This window comes from Vanellus vanellus, assembly GCF_965231255.1.
Source record: "Vanellus vanellus genome assembly, chromosome: 4".
Classification (NCBI taxonomy): domain Eukaryota; kingdom Metazoa; phylum Chordata; class Aves; order Charadriiformes; family Charadriidae; genus Vanellus; species Vanellus vanellus.
Window position 1 is genome coordinate 3619918 of NC_138909.1, and position 19685 is coordinate 3639602.

Below are 19685 nucleotides of genomic sequence, written 5' to 3' on the forward strand. Positions count from 1 at the left end.
AGTCTGCTGCTTAGTATGGGGAAACTCCTCCATTTGTTTTAATCTTTTGCTCAGAGTTCTTCGAAGAAAAAAAACAAACAACACAACACAAAAACTTACAAACAAACCACAAACCAGGAATACTTTTGGTCCCCATTCCTAGATCATAATAGCTTTGTCTGTGAAGCAGACAGAAGACCCCACATAGCCTTCTCAAGCATCACAGAGAAGTAGTATTGCTGCTCTACCTGCTTTTTAGACTAGAAAAATACCTTGAATTGTAGATTTACATAGAAATTAAGATCCCCAAAGCAAAACTCCCTCTAATCCTCTGCTCCATGGCTCCTCCCTAGTGGTTTCTCTCACAGTAGTGACTGATTAGGAACCAACCACTCTACAGAAAGTCTCAGACAGAAGATGAACAACTATTAAAATAAAACCAACAGGAGTATTTCCAACAACTGGAAATCTAAGCTGTTTGTCCAGTCTCCTAAGGAGAAACTTAGAGGAAGCAAAGCCCTTCCCTCCAAATCTACTAGGTCAATAGATCATGGTGAAGGAACATTTACCATATCTTTGGCCTCCAGCCCCAAATCACAACAAGTAGCTGCAAGTTCTCAATAATATGGCACCTACTGGACACTCAGCCTGACCAGATGGTTGACCTTTATAAGGATGTCCTGGACTTCCTAGGTGACCGCACCAATCTGGAACATCAGCAGTGATGTTGGGACCTGGCTAAACAGCACATTCAGATTTGGGAGGGCTACTTGTATGCAAGGCTAGCAAGTTTCACTACCACGCTTGGATGGAATAGCTGTGATGAGGACAAACTCTGGAGGAGAAATCCCACAGCTGCAGACCAAATTATGTCTTTAAGTCTCCTGCAAAATAGCAGAGACTTTAGTAAGTCATACCTGCAAACTATTCACTTGGCAGAAGTCCTTAATTTCACCCAGGAGAGGGACCAACATGGTGGATTTTGCTTCAGATACACCATCAATTCTCTTCACATTCTCAACATTCGTAGGCCTGGTTTAGGATGGATAATAGAAGACATAGAAATATCCTATGCCAATGCTTTGAAACATCAAGTGTCTATGAATGACACACACTTGGACTACAGATCTACTAGTCAAAACTTGAACATGTTATTACTGTACCCTCATTGTCTCTGCAACTAATTAAGTTCATTGCTTGCACTTCTAAATCATGAAGCTTGACCGCAGCAAAAGGATCAGTTTAGCACAAAAGTCTTCTTTTGCTTTTACCTCCCAAGAACAAATAAGCCCAGAGCTCTTCTGTGGAATAACAACATACACAGTCCAAAAGTAGTATTGTCTTATACCTTTTAGTAGCTGAGGAAGGCACTTCAGATGCATTACCAACTGAGCTGTTGCACAGCGCCCTCTCATACAATGTGAGAAAAAACCCCAAAGAATTGTTCCCCCTCCTTTTAGCAGTTGAGAGCAACACTAAATTGTGCTTATTCTTTTGCACTACATAGCTACCCATGCAAGGTAAGAGACAGCTCCTGACCCACAGCTGACCCTTAGCAGAATAAGGGCATACTAAAGTGATTAACATTGGAGAGAAGCAGACAGAAAGATAAGGATTAGTACAAAAACATACACTGTCCTCCTCTGACTGGTCAATCTAACAGAAGGTTTGGATACAGAGACAGGCAAAGTTGTCTTTTTTTTTTTTTTAAATAATAACTAGAATGAAGAAGCAAGTCTGATGTCAATAACTGTTTAACTTACAGTCAGTGGTCTAAAAGAGTATTAGAGTAAATGAAGATCCTCAGGAAAAGAGCTGCTCCACTACTAATGAGGCATACTCTCCCAACAAAAGCAGAATGAGGATTTGTGACTTGGCTTGCAACCTTCTCAGTTTATACAACATGTATGCATGCTGGCTTTACCTTATTCGGGCCATCTCCAGCAGGATCTTATTGGTTGCCAAGACAGCTGGAGGAATTACCTTCTCGTTAGCTACCTTCTGTCTAGCAGTCAGCAACTTGCCATACAGAACAGTCTGTGAACAAGAGAGCCAAATTCTCAGGAAGCAGTGCTAGATCACTCATAGGTATAATTAATTAGAGAAGAAACATTATAACTTCCCTCATATTTCCACTAATAGGCAATAACCCTGCAGTCCATTAACCCATCTTAATATATTTAAATCCTCTTCTAGGACTTCTATCCAAAACATCTTCATAATATTAAGAGCTGCCCAAGTCAGCTGCTCCAATACAGGAGGACTGCAGTCTGCAGGCTGACTGCAATTCACAGATATCCTACCTCTTCCAAAAAAAAACAACCCACCAAAACCACAACTTACCTCTAGTTCTTTTTCTCGGGATGAAACAACAGGTTCTGAAGGCTTCAAAGGAGATGATTTCACTGGTGAGCGCTCTGCAACACTAAAAAGAAATTGTGAAACAAGCCCTGCATTAGATCAATTCATTAATGAACTTTGTAGAAGGCTGTGGGAGAGCAGCAGCCCAACTTATTTCCCCTGCTTTGACAGCACCATCAGACTGTGGCCTGGCACATCATGCTAGTGCTGCACTCACACAGGACTTGTGCTGGTCGGGGCAGAATCAGCAGTTTCTCTAGCATAACAGAATTCCTCTGTGTCTGGTCCTGTTACTTAAAAATAGCCTCTTACTGTACAAAGCTCATGCAGATGAAATTGCCGTTTTGAGGGGAAAAGAACCAAACTAACCTACCAGTACCCCTATCTACAGCGGGATTCCCATATTTTTAACCAAAGCATCTTCTTACAAGCCCCTGTCCATTCGTGACATCATTCTGACAGCATCCCATGAGAACACACCTTACATTTTTCCCCAACAGCTAATAACATTAATCCCAGCCAGAAAAAGCCAGTAACTTCAAAAGCATCAGTGACAAGGACACAGCTGCTGTGCTGTAAGCAGAATTAGCTGATATTACTGCAAAGCATGTCTGCATAGAGAGCAGCACCACAACTACCAGTCAGTCCACAGGCTCACATACTTAGGGACATTTACCCCTAATTAGACTGCTATGATTATACTGCAGTATCTGTTAGCTGGCAAGCTGGAGTAAGAGCGTCCTTTCCTAAGCAAAGTGACATAACACTTCTTTTAGATTGTAGCTGCCTCTAAAATGATTTTTCTTCACAGGGCTACAGTGACAATTATTCAGTGACATATCCTATTTTCCTATCATCTGCCAGCATTAGGCTACTTTCCTGAAGGAGAAACCAGACTGCTCAGAAATGCTAGGTGGGTTTGATCTGAAGCACCACGCCAGCCAGGGAAACACATTACTTGGTATTTTGCAAAAGCTTGTTTGATTTCTTTTGACCTCAGGGAGTCCCAACTTGATCTTAGTCTTCGCCAGCCTAGGGCAGAAAGGCAGAAACCTACATGCTCACTCACAGCCGCTGCACAAGGCTATACGCCAGGTCTTCCAGCTTTAAGAGCAAGTCACAAATTTGTCACTTATTTGCCCAAATTATATTTGCAAAGTGTTTGGCAAAAAAAAACCAACCTATTCTTCATTTCTTGTTTTAAATGATCACAAGTTAAAATCCATTACAGTTTCAACCATCCCATGTAAGACGGACTAAAAAAACCAACATGGCCCCAGTAAAAACATCCAATGTAAATCTGCTATTGCTTTGTTTTTAATCGACATTCGCTATTTTTTTTTCCTTGCATTTGAAGTAATACCAGTGAGAAAGTTCGCACTTCAGCAATTAATAAAGCTTGCTTTGCCTGTGACACTCACAACTTGTCAAATTCAGCAAAGCCTGTTAGATGTTGTAGTAGTCCAATGTTTTGAAATATAGTGCAGCGTAGAGCAACTTTAAAGCCCTTGTCTTTCTTTTTTAACACATGAAACATTTTTACTGTCACTTCAGCAGAATGCTGTTTTTAAGGACCACCCTACAAACCGTACCCCTATTAGCAAAATAGGGGTAATTCTGTTTTAATTTAGAATACTGTACCTGTTTAGAATACTGTACCTGTTAAGCACGTTATTGCTTCTCGGAAGAGTTTTACCTTTTCTGTCATATGAAAACATATCATACAGAGACATCTATAAAAAAAAAGACAACAAAACGCTGATTTACCAGTCTTCCCACTGAAATTACTGTTAGCAGCAAAATATTTGTTTGTGACACCATGATACACTTGAAAGATTTTTTTTAAATACCAACAAGGATGGACCACAGAGTGCAAGAGGAGTTGTACTCAGACAGACCTGCTTGCCTGGTGACTGTGTGGTTCCTTTCGTGTCTGGGGAGCGCTGCGTTGAGAGCACAGGTAAAGGTCTACTGCTGTAATAAAACAAATTGTATCCTAATCAAATCAGACCAAGCCATTTGTACAGTGACACTGCCACTTAAAAAAAGAAATTAACATTTTGCTAAACAAACTTATTTGAACTTGGTACGGGGATCTATTTGGCAAATCAAAAGTTTTTTTTTTTTTTTAAAATTATTAGAATCACCATTCTTTGTGAAAAAACACTGAGGACTCTAAAGCCTGTTAATATTGAAACAAAGAACAAGAATCTTGACTTATGGAAGCAGCAAAGACTTTGATGACAAAAATAGAATTTTTGTGACAACACCTGAAAAAAGATTCTATTTTAAAGATCCCATTACTGGACAAAATAAACAAGTACCAACTTTCTGGTTTGCACTAGGCATACCGCTTTCACTGTTGCTTACTGTTTAATAATAAGCAGGTTTTTTGTCACCTGTAGAGAGCAGCTGAAAAAGCCACAAGAGTAGAATATTAGAAGGCAAAAGAAAATTAGTACTTTGTCGTTACCCGATTTACTTATTTTTTAGCAACACTAAGACAATCTAGACAACAGAACAGGCTCCTAAGGCCAGCACTGAAGAGCTTTGTTCTAATATTATTTCTTGTCACAGCAAGGCCTCCTCAACATCCAGTTCATTACCTTTCACTTCAAAATGGTTCATCAGAATCAGTGTTTGTGAAGGCCAACGAACACTGTTTATTAAATATAACCAGAAGCAAGAGAAGAAAAAAAACCTTTATTACATGCTATTCTCTCGGAGCTATATACTCTGATGGCAAATACCTGACTACCACTGAAAACACACCCCACTTTTACAGACATACTCAGCGAGACTTTAAACAGTTAAAATTTCACAAGAGAAAGATGTGAAGACAGACGAACTATCACACATTTGTGTTGAATCAATTCTTGTTAGAATAAAGGCTTTTCTGTTTCATTCTCAGCTTCAGTTTCATGAAAAACTAGGTCAAGTGCATAATCGGGAAAACCAGTTGTTAGCTGCTCTATTTAAAGCCTCACTGCTTAACTCATCAACATTGGAAAGAGCATAAATCTTGATGGATTTTCCTCTGCTGTTTCTTGTCTTTAGCCGATTACTTCCCCCATAAGCACGCATTGTCACAACATGCTTCCAGGCTACCCAGAATCACTAATGATGAAGAAAACCCCTTTCTGACTAGCTTTGGTTGGGGAAGGCTGGAAGCAGTTTCCCCACTAACCCACCCAGTTCCCAGACTGCCTGATTAGCTGCATGAAAGACCGCAGTGATGAGGCACTGTCAGATTTAAGCTGCAAGCCACACACCCCCAGGAATGCTAGACAACATGTCACCTTTTGCACCAGCAGACAATAGAGGTGTCTATCCAGGCACTCCCACTGCCTTTTCTTTTGTATTACGATACTGCCTAAGGGAAAGCTTTGGCTAGAAAAATCAAGTGCAGAAGTCTCCTGTCCAACCTAACCATTTCCAGAAGCAGGCTTCAGGAACTCATGGTCTGATGTTAAAATAATAGAAAAAGCCTCAGGAGAACACACATACTACCTTCTAGGATGTCTCTGTAGGTTAAGGTCTTCGCTGGACTGTAAGAGAAGACTTGGATTTGAGGCAGATGCAGCTTTTAACAGCCAATTCCTACCCTGTAAGAAATAAACCATAGGGCTTAGCTACAGACAACTCGGAGAAGCCTTTGACAGGTTGTTTCCCACCAAAATGTACCTTCTGGGTAAGCATGCACGTGGTTGCAAACTTGTTACGCCCAGAGGCTTCTTTGAGGAACCCTTCCATTATCAACTGTTGGCAGAGCGACTTCCACCAGTTCTCCGGCCAGTCTTTTCCACTACCAAAGAGATTGTGTCTTCGGTATCTGTCAGGCAAGCGTTGAGAACTCTGAAATTATTGAAAGAATTGGTCAGGCTTCTCCAGTCCTTATGGAAGAAAGTTTCCAATATAACCAGTAAACAAGAAACCCGAGATGCGAGAAGCATGTCTTCAAGAACATTTTCTCCACAGAAGAACTTTATAGAAAAGTCATAAACCAAAATATTTTATTCAGTTTTACATAATACCCATTACAATAACCACACCTACAGCAGCTCAATGATGAGAGGCTAAACCATGCCTATTGCCTCGTTCGTGTCACCTGAAGAGCAGTTTCACCTCTAACCTAATCCACTCCTGCACTTTCTGCCAAGACCATGAGAAGATCAAGACTTTCTTTTGTAGCAAGACCCCAGACAAACCTACACTTTGATCACAGAACTGTTAAAACATCTCCTTTTGTACACAGAGGAGGTTACAGGAACCACCACAGCAAAGTAAGTTGGTCATCTAGTACAGTTTGTATTCAATCAGTTCAGGTCAATCTCACATTGCATGAGTTCAAACAGAAGCAGTTACCTATCCTGGTTTTAATTAACATGATCCTACAGAAGTAAAAATAAAATGACAAGTCCTGTTAAATCCCAAGACAGGGGTACAAAGCCAGAAGCAAGCTCACTGAAGGTGTCTGCTCTACTCCTCCTCCTTTGGCCTTCATTGCCAAGTGGGTTTTGTTTTTTATTTTGTTGTAAGAAGTTGCTGATTTATTCGTCTCTTACCAATGCTTCAGACTCTAAAAAAAAAAAGCTGATTAGCTTCCATCTGATGAGTTATCACGCACACTGAACTCAGGGCCCAAACATGGAAGGTGCTTTGGCTCTTTGCCATCCAAGAAGAGAAACTCTTGGCATGAACCTGGAAAGTTGAGGGCTGAACATCGCTCTGTTAAGCAAACCAGAACTAAGATGGCAAGAGCGTGGAGCCAACACTGTTGTACGTGCACAAAATTAAGGACAGCACACTTAAGAGGGCCACTATTTTTATGGCTGTTGCCTTTCAAGACAACGATCTAGTTTGCTGCATGGAAAGTGCTGCTGAGCAGCCTCAGAAAGTCTAGACTACCTCTCTCTACAGATATTCAGCCCTCTGAGGAAAAAGGTATCACACATATATGTGTGTGCACACACTTACACAAATGTATATTGATGCATTATTTGGTATATCAATAGAGAGGGACACTGTAACAGTCCCTCCACTCTCAGAACACATACAAGGATTTTTACTATCACTTACAGACCCTCGGAGAAACAGAATGGGAATTCTAGTGCCAAACTTCTCTTCCAGGGCACTCACTGCAGACAGCAGCTGATACGCTTGCTTCCCAAAGTCCTGTAAACCACCTTCCGAGTCACTGGAGACTACAAAACAAGAGGATCTGAAATGCAAAAAGAAACCCAGTTTAACAAGAAATCCAGTTTAACACATGTACAAAATCAAGTCCCCACCCCTTCTTGCAAATTTAGTCTATCAAGTGATAACCAAATAAAATACACACTTCAAGTTATGGTAATATAAGGAGTTGAACATGTTTAAGTGTAGAGAACTAAGACTGAAAACAAGACTGAGCAAAAGTCAAAATCACTTGTGGTTAAGACAGCTCCCAACCCAACAATAAGCAGTTCTTTATAGTACTTGCTGTGACAGAACAACATTGTCTCAACCACCTCCTGGATTTAGTACTTGATTATTTGGACTATTTTAAGCATGCAATTCTTTAATTGTACCTAATAGCAAAGAGGTCTTTTTGTCGTCTTTTTTTTTAAAAAAAAAAAAAAAAACACAAAGAAAAAAAAAAAACACAGAAGGAAAGAACAACCCCATTAAAGATTTTCTAGGGTTTGTTAATGCATTTATTAATGACTGGAAGAACCCATCAAGAAGTTATTGGTAGAAATCACTTCTAAGGAGGAAAAAAAGGATGATGATCTATTTCAAGTGACTTCAGATCTGCAACACAATGGGGCCTTTTACTGGCACAGCAGTGTGACTGCAAAGATTGAAGTTACAGTCTTTCAAATTCTCTTCTTGGTTAGTTTTAGTAGAGGCCAGGCAAAGATTTCTTAATCCTTGAGCATACAGGAAATTTAACTGAATTGATAACATTTTTCCAGAAAGCAACACAGCATAACATCTAGTCTCCGAGCAGGAAACATCACACTAACAGCAAGAACAAGGGATCCTTTATTGTAACTTCAGGGAAAGCGTGTACGTGCACACAGGAGAAGCTGAGGAAGATGTTTCAGCTCATACCTGTGCGACTACCGACCCCCTGGATTCCCTTCGGCACATCTACGAGATTATCAGCAATGCTAGAAATAACATATGTCAGCACACCCTGTAACAGGAGAACAGCTCCCTCAACACTCGGGCAATTTAACCTCAGACACATGGTATCGCACTCCACTTGCAAGCACTTTCCTTCGGGATTAATTACCTAACAGGACTTAAACTGATGAACAAAAGTGTATTTCACAGTCTAGAAGTGTTGCTCTAAAGCCTTTTCAGAACAGTGACTGTACTTTGTTTACAGGCTTTCCCACAGCCTTAGAGCTTATAAGCCACCTCATGGCTTGCTCAGCTACGTAGGAGAAGGCTAGAGGCAGTTGTTCAAAGATAAACTTCAGGCTGAACATCTGCAAAATCAGATGCATAAAAAGTCAATTCTTTGAGCTAATTTGCCTTGTAAGTCAGCCTGAGAGAACGTAACCCCTTGTATCAGTCTTCAGGGAAGAAAGCTTACCTGGACCTGCAATTATCACAACATTCTTCTGTGCCCATGATGCCAGAGGAAACCTTTCGGAGTTGTTTGTCTTCAAAATGAGACAGGATGATTCTACCCAAGGGAACGTAAAGAATTAAACAAGAGATCAAGAATTTACACATTAAAATTATTGCAGAAAACAGAGTTGAAATCAGCATCATTAATTAATTCACTGGGGAGCCAGTTATTTGGCCTCGATTCCTCTAAAAAGAGTTGGGTTTTTTTAAAAGTAAATAAGGAAATACTTGATGTATAAGGATAAATACACTGAAGGCACTATTTTTTGATACAGCTTTTTCATATGAAACACGTTTGCAGCACACATTGTGAGTATAAGATGCCTTCTGGTTAAAATCTCTGGTTGTGACCCAGCTGCACTGGCTCTTATCAAAGCTGACCAAAATGACATAAAACATTAAGTAGATTCCAGTACTCACTTCCTCCTGCAGCTGTTTGACACAAGGTACTTCTCTATTTTAGCCAACATTTTCAGTTTGTACAACTGGAACTTTTCATTGCGTATCTCACTTAAAAGATGTCTGTCAGTCAAAAGGAAAAAAAAAAAGAGCCTTAAATACCCATCACTATTCCCCTGTCCCACACCAAAAAATGAAATATGCCAGACAACCGTCTCAGTCAAATTCATCAGAAACAGCTAGAAAAAAAAGTATCCTACTGAAACCAGACCCCAACTACCTGCCTGTTTCTCCATGATCTTGATCCTTATAGCACAGGGCATACTCAGAAGAGGACCTTATATTCTTCTAAATATGACCATCATTCTAAACAGCAGAAGGAGAGACAGAGACCTTCTCCTGACTCCACAGGCTACTAAGCTTCAGAAATCCATGCCAAAAGGCACAGAGGAGGGAAGAAAGAGCAGAGGGCATTGAGAGAGGGCAGTTTCTCTCATGCTCTAGTTTTCCACACTCTGGCAAGCTCTCATCAATGACACTGCCAGATTACAAAATACGCTAGGATATCGTCACTCTTCTTTCAAGAAACTCAGAGGTAGCACATTAAATTAGGCTACAGGTGGATATGTCATAATGTCCTTTATAGTAATCACTGGATCCAACTAAGAAAATAGTATGGGATTAGTTGATGGCTGTACGGAACACACGCTCTGTCTGTGCTCCGAGCTGCTGCATGAGCCAAACCTGAGCGACCACCTGGACCACACGGCATCGAAACCAAGCCCATACTGCAGGTGTTGGGCACCACATTAACTCAGCCACACCATTCCAGCTCAAAATTGAACAAAGCAAGTTCCTGCCCGCTGGGAAAAGACAGCAGGGAAGTATACGGTTTCACAGACTCTGGCAGTCTGCTGACACAAGTTCAAATGACTGAGTTTGGCCATTTCTGTGGTCCTACACCAGCTACAGACAAAGTTAACAGGAGGCCTCTACCACAAGGACTCCCCCATCCAGAAGAAAAAATAAAATGCATTTCTCCATTTTGACATCAAGATAGTGACGAGAAAAAAGTAATTCTACAGCATCAGCAATCTTAAGGGGTGATGATGGGTCTAAAATCAGGTCAGATAGGTCTAAAAGCAGGTCAGGCCATTTGCAAGACAAGCGACAAGGTTTTATCACCACCTGCCTTGCAAAGCATCTTCAGAAAGCAGAACTGGAACAAGGACAAACTCATTACCATTAGTCAGCTTGTGGATTATTTCTAGAAATAAGTAGAGCATACTTAGTACTGTCTGTATGCAGGAAAGGACTAAAAAAAATAATCAGATTTTCAACCAAACCCACCCTGCTCTTTATTTTTTTTGGTACGTTTTGGCTATCCGTGTCAAAGCAGTCGTCTTCAGTCATTTACCTGTTAAAAGCCAAGTCCGCTGCAGTCCACAAGACATGACAAGAAGCAGGAAGCCCATCGCGACCAGCTCTCCCAATTTCTTGATAGTAGGCTTCCATTTCCTTAGGGGCGCCGTAATGAATAACCATCCGGATATCTGCTTTATTGATGCCCATTCCAAATGCCACTGTAGCCACAACACACTATAAAACAGAAGCCACATGCTAAATGTTTTGAAATGAGCATCAAGAATATGCCTGGATTAATGCTCACACAGTTGGTGACAACTTTTTGCTACGGACTCAAAATTCAGCCTAAATTACAATGGCTTCAAACACACTCGACGTGCATGGTAATGTTAAGTCTGATTTTGGTCAGAGCATGAGCACACGATCATAAACATGTGTTGTGGCAAATGCTAGAGTGTTTTCAAGCAGTTATTCTCAAACAAAAGGCACAAAGCCTATCATGAAGAGGAACATAAGTAGTCCCAGGATAACTCTTTGCCTGCTTAGCTGCAGGAGGAAGAAAGCAGCTCACAAAGCTTGTGATGATATTGTTCCAGCCACCGCTATTTTCCTCAAATGCTATGCTTTTTTTTTTTTTTTTTTTTTTTTTTTTTTTTTAAGAGATTTAAAGGAATCTGAAACACAAGCCAGGAATCCTGTTACTGTCAGCAAAGACCAGCAATTTCTTTGCCCAGAATTGGAGACAGACACAGTAAATGGGAAACATATGCTGATACTCCCAAATTCTTTTTTCTACCAGAAGCTCTGCAATTATGAATAGGACCAAGTGGACTTCGTTTCTTACATACCTGAATTTCATCTCGCATGAACTGGTGATGGATGTCTCTCCTTTGTTTGATTCCCATGCCAGCATGGTATGCACCACAGGACACACCGAGTTTAATTAATTCAGACACAACCTGTTCAGTGGCCTTTCTTGAAGGGCAGTAGATGATAGTGGGGCCTTCGAACTCATACACAGAACTGCTATAAATAATAGCAACATGTAAAGACACAGAACAGCAGCAGCCACCCCTCTGCAAAAAGTCAGAATGAACCTAGTTGAAAAGGCAACGTAGCTTTTCCAGCAGTTCACCTTCTTGGGGATTTAGAAATTGAAACAGATTTTAACTGGTCCACTGGTACACAAATTGTCTCTCCTTTGGAAAAATGGACTTGGAAGTTATTTAGTGCTCTTAAGTTTATTTTGCAAAACACAGATGATCTTGGTCTCTGTAGAAGCAGCAGGATAAGGCCTCCCAATTTCCTTAGAGTCATCAGGAAATATGCTTTTACAGCTGTCACTTCTAAAAGGTCTACATTTACTTAACAAGGCACAAATGAGCAATGAGAAATTCATTTATATTGCTGTAGGGACACACATTGTAGCTTGCAACAAGGAGAACAGAGCCAGTACGGGAACACCACTGGGTCTGCTAACAGAAAAGGACTGCAATTCACCTGCTCAGATTAACTTTATTTAAAAAAAAATGATCTTACCACAGATTTGTAACAGACTCGCACACATTTTGCACAATACTGTTTGGAAAGTTACCCACCAGCCAATTCATCATAATCATTCAAATTACTACAGTGTCAGCAGGTCCTCTGAGGATCAAATGATCCTGAAGATCCTTAAGTTAGCAGCACGCAACCAGCGAGAGTCCATCACTCCTTGCCTCAAAAGCCTTTTTTGCAAGTGGGAGAGGGCTCAACAACACAGGACACAAGTGACTAGCATGATATCAGAGCCAAGCTACAGAGGAAGCTCAGGCTCCTCCTCACCATCGTCAGTTTAAGACTGCTACCAATTCTTAGTACACATTACCAAAACTCCGAAATACCAAAGTATATCTGAGGGATCAATGAAAACAGGCTTAAATCCTTACCTTCCTTTCCTAGTAAGGAACTGCTTCAAATCCCTAAGGATATTTCCACTTTGTTGTCCAACTTCTAAGTACAGGTTAGGTCTGTCAAAACTAGTACACGTGACTTGGGGATTCTTCAGGTTCAGACAATTCATTATGTCCTCTCTAATTGATGGACTAGCAGTTGCAGTTAAAGCAACAACAGGAACCTGCAGTGAAAAATAGTAGGAGTAGTCTGAGAAATCACTGATTTTTTTTAACCAAAAAAAAATAATCATGGGTCAAACTGCAATAGCATGTAAACAGGCACTTCAATCTGTTTATGATCACTGGAGCAGCTCAACTATTTGAAAAGTATAGTTAATATTTAGCTTCCTAGAGCTTTGGTCTATACTGTTCAGGAGAGTAGACATGGACAGAACACTGAAATATAGAGTTTTATTCTGAATGTGTTACATCTTCAACGAGTCTACAATAATTTTCTGGTGTGGTTGGCTAAATTTAGGGAACATAAAGCTTCCAAGAGGAGCATGTAATGTTCAGGTCTAAATTTTTGAGCTTACGTGGCAAGCGCTTGAGAAGTGTCTAGAGATCACAGTTGCTTGTTCTCACAAGCCACTCAGCCAGCCAGTTTAAGAAAAACAAAAACAAAAAAATCCCTCAATATTAAACCAGAAGCTTAGGAACATGATCTTCTACAGCATAAGGATCTAACAAAGTAATTTAATTTTCAGAAGTTTCAGGTAGTCCAGGTTCAGAACATCCTTCATTTAAGCGTTTGGAAAAAACCCACAAAGCTCATTCACCGACGGGGATTGCATAAACTCCAAAACAGCATGGTAAATACTCCCAAAGAACAACATCGGAAGATTGGTATTTCAAACTATCATATAAAATGAGACTGTATCCTTCTCATACATTGGAAATCGAACATATCAAAAGCTCACCGATGGCAGTATCTTCTTTAATGAGCCTAGACCTCTAAAAGAATTTCTGAAGTCATGGCCCCACTCGGAAATGCAATGAGCTTCATCAACAGCTATGAGGGTAATACCTGGTGGGCACAAAACCACAGCATGGACACCTTAACATGACAAACCAACGTAGGAAGATACAAACACCCCACTCTGCAAAATTTCAAGCTCTACTGAGAAGGTACCAGCAGTCTGCCTAAGTTTTGTTTCTAGAATGCTTTCTGCTGTACTGACTCCCCAGACCCATTTTTAATGGCCTCTTCTGTAAAAAGGACTAACAGCTTTTACCTACTCCCCCACCCCATCCCTTCTTCCTTTTCCAAGCTCCAGATCTCCAACATCCCTCACAATGGGTCAAAGTCTTGAACTACCTCTGACAGGACCTTCTCCCACCCCCTGCTTCCCAGACGTTCTTAATAATAAGTCACAAAAGCTGATTATGGATGTCATTAGTTTTATTTTCTCAATTGTAAAACAACGCCTGGCCATTAAGAAAGTTTAAATGTAATTATGAATTTAAGCTGCCTGCCAATTCATCTACAACCTTATCTCCAACTTACCAATAGTTTGGTCAAGATCCTGAAGTAACTGTAGGTTCCCCAAACAGAACTCTGGAGTCATATATATGACTCTGTATTGACCCCTGAAACATCAAGAAAATACACCATCACAAAAGGAAAAATCCCAGACAACTCAACCAAACAATGATTGACCAGAAGATGTAAAGAAGTAGCACGGACTTCTAGACAGGGAACACAAGAAAGGAAGTGAAGACCGCAGAAAGCAATCCAGATCCATAAGAAAGTAAGGTAGTACACAGCGCTACAGGAATAGGCCAAGAGCCGAGAGATGTACTAGCCTTTAAAACAAGAAGGGACTGCTGTGCTGACTCGCTGACAAATACAGGTCTGTGTAAAATCCTGTATAATTCACAACATAAAGCTGAGTCAACAAGCCCCATCTCCCCAGCCACAGTGCACCAGAGATTGGATACAGCCTCCCACACCCACAGCCTGGGTGAACACAAGTGACATCACCATGTGCCAGGTTCCAGGTCTGGGCCAGAATCTATAGTTTCAGCTATGTCAGATGAGGGAGATATCCTACCTCTCAAATACAACCACGTCAGAACCTGCAGTCCCAAAAAGCTTAGCTAAGACTTACGCTTTGATGCATTCTCTGATGTTTTTCGACTGAGCTGAACCAAGCAAGCAAGCCGGAATCTCTGACATCCTGCAGAAATAAAAAGCACAGTCATGAACAGATTTAGACTCAATGCTTTCTGCCTATGCCAGCACTTCACAAAGGAAGTTCAAGCTGTGGGGTCAGAGACTACTTTCTTTCAAGGATCTTTGGGGGAAAACCCTTTTGAAAAGCCGGAGTGGGAGAGTGGCTATTCCTGCCACCCACATGCTCTTCCACTTCCCCTCCAGCTGTCATCCCCCCCAAATAAAGACCATTTTCCTTGCACAAGAGCTATGTTTACTCATAAAACATCCATAAGAAAATACAGTAAGTATATTTTCTTTAGCTGTTATCTTATGCAATTCATCACATTTGGCTATAAGCCTTACTAGCATGCAACTTTTTGCCTCTTCTTTCAGTCTTGTGAGCTACTGGTGCTGCATCTGCTAATTTTCAATCAGGTGGCTGCTTTTTCATAACAGATTCAATAATTACGCTTACCAGCTCAGCCACTTCATATTTGACCTCCTTCAGGAGCCCGCAACAACCCCTCTCGTCTTAACTTGGTTATTTACTGCATTTTACTACAGCTCTTTGTTCCAATAATTTCTCCCCCCTCGTTCCTCTGTGCTTCAGTCCTTGGAAGAACTGCAGCCAGACTGACAGACAAATAACTGAATTGCCTTAGGTTGTAGAAATTCAGTCTCTTCAGCCTTCAAAACAAATGACCCACTGAGAAGGTAGTGAATAAACCCTTTCCACTGAGGAAAACAGTACAGAAGCCAAAGAAGCAGCTGAATACATAGAGACACCCTGCTGATTAATACCTAGTCTAGGAGCTGGCTATAGAGCCAGCTTAGGCTGCCCAGCCATTCATCTGCACACAGTCATGATGTGCAGCAGAAAATACCACACCTAACTGGTGTTCCTTACTTCAGAAAAAACCCTTCATATCCCCTCTTTCACAAAAGACCTGTTCTTTCCAAGTTGGACAAAGCAGCAATGAACTAGACGACTCAGCACGATTCCCACAGCTTAAATGACAAAGTGTCAGAAGTGAATAGCTGTTATAACGGAAAGCACGCACAGCTAGAGAAAGCATTATCAGGTATCAAAATCAAAGACATTCATCTTGACCACACCTGTAACCGCTCAGGTAAGAGCGATTCAGTGTCACCCACTAGTTCCCCCATCAGACCTTTTAAGTAAAGAGGCCAGGTGTTAGGAGACCTCCTACGCTGTCCACCTGTGCCATAACTTTCACCCAAATGGCCTACAGCTTCCAGCTCTATGTTGTTCAGACACTATTTCTCAGACCCAAAGGAAGCTCTGCGAAATTTGGACATAGTTCTCAGGCTCAAATAGCATGTGAAGGTCCTCCATCAGCATCGTCTGCACAAAACCAGACTGTGAATCCAGAAATATTTGAGAAGGATCCACCTTCTGGAACCACCCACCAGCACAGGTTCTTTGCAAATTCAGCCTACAGTTCACATAATTGGCAAATCCAATGATCTTAGACTACTGACACAGTTTGCATGTGTTCCTTGAGAAACGTATGCTTTACAGCTGACACACAAACAGCTTGCTGTACAAAGCTGCAACCTTAAACGCCAAGAAATGCCACAAGCAGAATCTGTGGGTTTCCACAGGAAATACAGCAGCTTGTTACTACCATGTTACTTACGTCAGCTGCAGCACCTGGTCCTCCATCAAGGAGATAAGAGGACAGATGACAATTCCTGTAAATCCAGTGTAAACAGGAGGAAACTGGTAGCACAAGCTTTTTCCATAGCCTTAGAAAAAAAAAGGCAGAAGTGAAGCATCATGCTTTCTATGCAGCTATAACATACAGCTGTAAGACAATTCTAACACCTCGTTGAGCCCTAAAAAAAAAAGCAGCCTTTGTTCTGCCAACAGAGGAACAAAGATGGGAGATAAATATGGTCAGCATCCATTTGATACTCCTCTCTACACCAAGGTCAGAGACAAAGGCTAGGATTGAAAAAAAAAAAAAAAAAGATCGAAAAGCAGAGTTGGCACAGACTTAACACAGTCTCAATCAGGGCACCCTGCTCATATGAGCTACACGGACCATCTCCAGGTTTGAGTACTCCGCTCCCCAAAAAGGAAAAGATTTTTCACCACTTCTTCGGATGTAAAGGTAACTTACCAGTCGCCATGACAACAAGATTATCTCTTCTGTCTTCTATAACAGAATTGATCACTTTCCACTGGACCCTTTAAATTAAACAAAGGGGGGTATTTTATTTTTGCTACCACGTGTAACATACATTTTGTGAAACTACATATTCAATTGAATTTCAGGTTAACAAAACCCTTCTGGCTTCCTTAAAGATTGTCTTTGCATGCTGCAACCACTCAAACATTCCAACTACTGCAGGTAGTCCCACCAGTGTTACAGTGAGGGTCTCTAACAAGGACTCAGGCAAGCAACATTTGATGCAGTCAGTCACAGAATATCACAAAACCAAACATGTCTCCCATACATTAATAACTGATCCACAAACACCAAAAACTATAATTATCTTCAACGCAAGAGGTTCTAAACAGGACCTTGATGTTGCACAACAATTTCCATGCTTTTGTGGTCTTGCAAGTGCATATAACTGTGGTCAATTTAAAAAAAAAAAAAAAAAGAAAAAAAACGAAAACAACCAACCCACCCTGTTTCCAAAAGTGTATCAAATATTTTAATTGAGTAAAACTGCTTCCCCCCCAGGGGTTGCTCTTAGGCTGTGTCTTGCACAGAAAGCATTCCACCACCAGTCATCCAGGACTATTTCATCCCATTCCCATGGAACGTAAGAACTGTAACAGCAATGCTCGAGTACATAAGCACATACTGCATCGAGATTACACCACACTGGATAGCCAGAAATCTGTCCCTCGTTAATTACAACCACATAACAAAGGATAACCAGACTGAAGAAATTTATCATACAGAGAATAAACAGCAAGCGAACTCCACAGATGTTAAAACGCCTGAACTAGACCTGATACAATAAAGCTTCGATCACAGGAGGTATGCTATCAGAAGAGTCGAGAAACTCGTCCTCTACTGTGAGCGTACAGTACTGCAGTTAACACTCCATAAGATTTATTTTGACATTTTGTTGTGGCAAAGGCTGCTTTTCTTTTCCTAGTGATTTTGCACAGGTCCTAATTTGTTAGTGGCTTTTGAAGTAAGTAGTAATAAAAAAAAAAAATCAGAGTTGAAAGAAGGGACATAAAATTAACCTTAGAGCACACATTTTAACAGAAAGTATACTTACGGTTTGAAAGAAGAATGCCCAAAATGTGTCTTCAGGCACGTGATGTGACTTTCACTAGGTACCGGTAGCAATGGATCTTTAGTGGGAGAAAGGAGAAAAAAGCTCTCCTGTGATTAAATTTTAATAAGATGAAGCACTGTCTTGCTAACAACAGCCTCCTCGTGGTTAGTGATGCCCAAGGCCTAGGATTTGGGCAACTCCAGTGAAGAGAGATATCAAACTAAAAATATTACAGGCTAGAATAAAGGACAAAAAAACCAAACAGGCTCCTCAGATACCCTGCATGAAGAGGAAAACATATGGCTTAATTAATGAGATAATAAAGCAATAGGTATTGTAATACATAGCTGTATTATTTGGAACATCTTCGGTACCAGAGATGTTTTACTAGACATGTCTTTAAAGACCCTACTGAAGTTACACTAATCAATATGCGACACAGCAAGTTGCTAACAAAGTCATCATCTTGCCGTGAACACTGAAGAAACATATTCAGGATCTCTGTTGAAACTTATAATTAACGTTCAGCAGTAGAAAGCATGACATTTTCACTAGTTTTAACTCTGCTGGACAAGCACACATTCCCTGTAACAGCCTGCCTGGCTACTGTTTAGAGAGTTGAACTGAAAAAAGAAACCATTAACTCATCTGTCCCCATCTAGCAGCCCATGTTCTGCTCGGAAGAAGCAGGCACCTCTTCTCCTGCCCGATGCCATTCCTTTCAGTGCCAAGGTCCAGTCTAACCTACACAACCAGGGAAGGAAGCTTTCACACAGTGACAGTCCAAACAAGCCAAGGTGTATTTCACCTCACGTTTCAGCCTCTTTTCTCCATTTGATTTGTCTCCGCAGGGTCAGCTCCAAAGCATTAGGTCAAGATCACCTCCAAGCCAGAATTTCCTAAGAATTCTGCCACGAAACAGCAGTAGGGGACAACAGAACACAAGCATGTAGCGGAGGTACCATTTTCTCATCTGCTGCGTTCTGAATAGGTCCCCTCAATTCTGCACAACCTCCAACATCCCCAGACCAGTTTTACTCCCGTTCAGTACATATAATGTATTTGACTGCTGCCATAATCAGTAGATGTTTTGCCAAGAACATCTTTAAATTTTCATCTTGACACACTGACAAGTACTCCTTTCAAAACCCTGATGAGTTTTAACTTTCTGCTTTAAGAAACCACACACAAAACATCATCATGCATCCACATCTGCTTCTATAGACAGTGGATTTTTTTCTTATTTCATTGTCCACTATAATTTAAAACATACCCCAACATTCCTCCTCTTCTTCCTCAATGGCTTCATCTTCATCATCTAGTGCAACGTTCAATTCTGTGTCAGGAGTCTTCCTGGCTTTATTGGACTCTCTTTCAGTTAAAACACCTTCAAAATGATCTACATCTTCTGCAGACTGAGAAATCAGGAGAAAAAGTTATTTCAGAGCATGAAAGGTTAGATAGAATGCACGTCTGAGCTAATATGATATAAGGACACATGAGTTTTAGTGTGACTTAGCTCTATTGGCACACAGCATAAAGAAGAGCACAGTGGTCAAACTACTTCGCTGGTAGCATTCAAATTCCAAGAGCCG

The 19685-nt window shown here is 40.9% G+C and overlaps 1 protein-coding gene across 1 annotated transcript in view; it reads right to left on the reverse strand.

Annotated features, from left to right (window-relative positions):
- WRN (WRN RecQ like helicase) overlaps window positions 1-19685 on the reverse strand; it is a 41512-nt gene that overhangs the window by 7312 nt on the left and 14515 nt on the right. Inside the window, exons 10-29 of the mRNA XM_082482951.1 lie at window positions 19364-19505; window positions 18091-18166; window positions 16968-17035; window positions 16482-16590; window positions 14774-14842; window positions 14170-14252; window positions 13583-13689; window positions 12657-12844; window positions 11577-11754; window positions 10781-10962; window positions 9385-9486; window positions 8927-9019; window positions 7420-7561; window positions 6025-6195; window positions 5851-5945; window positions 4239-4314; window positions 4000-4073; window positions 2323-2404; window positions 1904-2016; window positions 897-1011 (exon numbers count right to left, since the gene is read on the reverse strand). Of these exons, the coding sequence (XP_082339077.1) occupies window positions 897-1011; window positions 1904-2016; window positions 2323-2404; window positions 4000-4073; window positions 4239-4314; window positions 5851-5945; window positions 6025-6195; window positions 7420-7561; window positions 8927-9019; window positions 9385-9486; window positions 10781-10962; window positions 11577-11754; window positions 12657-12844; window positions 13583-13689; window positions 14170-14252; window positions 14774-14842; window positions 16482-16590; window positions 16968-17035; window positions 18091-18166; window positions 19364-19505 (2265 nt within the window). The remainder of the gene's footprint in view (window positions 1-896; window positions 1012-1903; window positions 2017-2322; window positions 2405-3999; window positions 4074-4238; window positions 4315-5850; window positions 5946-6024; window positions 6196-7419; window positions 7562-8926; window positions 9020-9384; window positions 9487-10780; window positions 10963-11576; window positions 11755-12656; window positions 12845-13582; window positions 13690-14169; window positions 14253-14773; window positions 14843-16481; window positions 16591-16967; window positions 17036-18090; window positions 18167-19363; window positions 19506-19685) is intronic.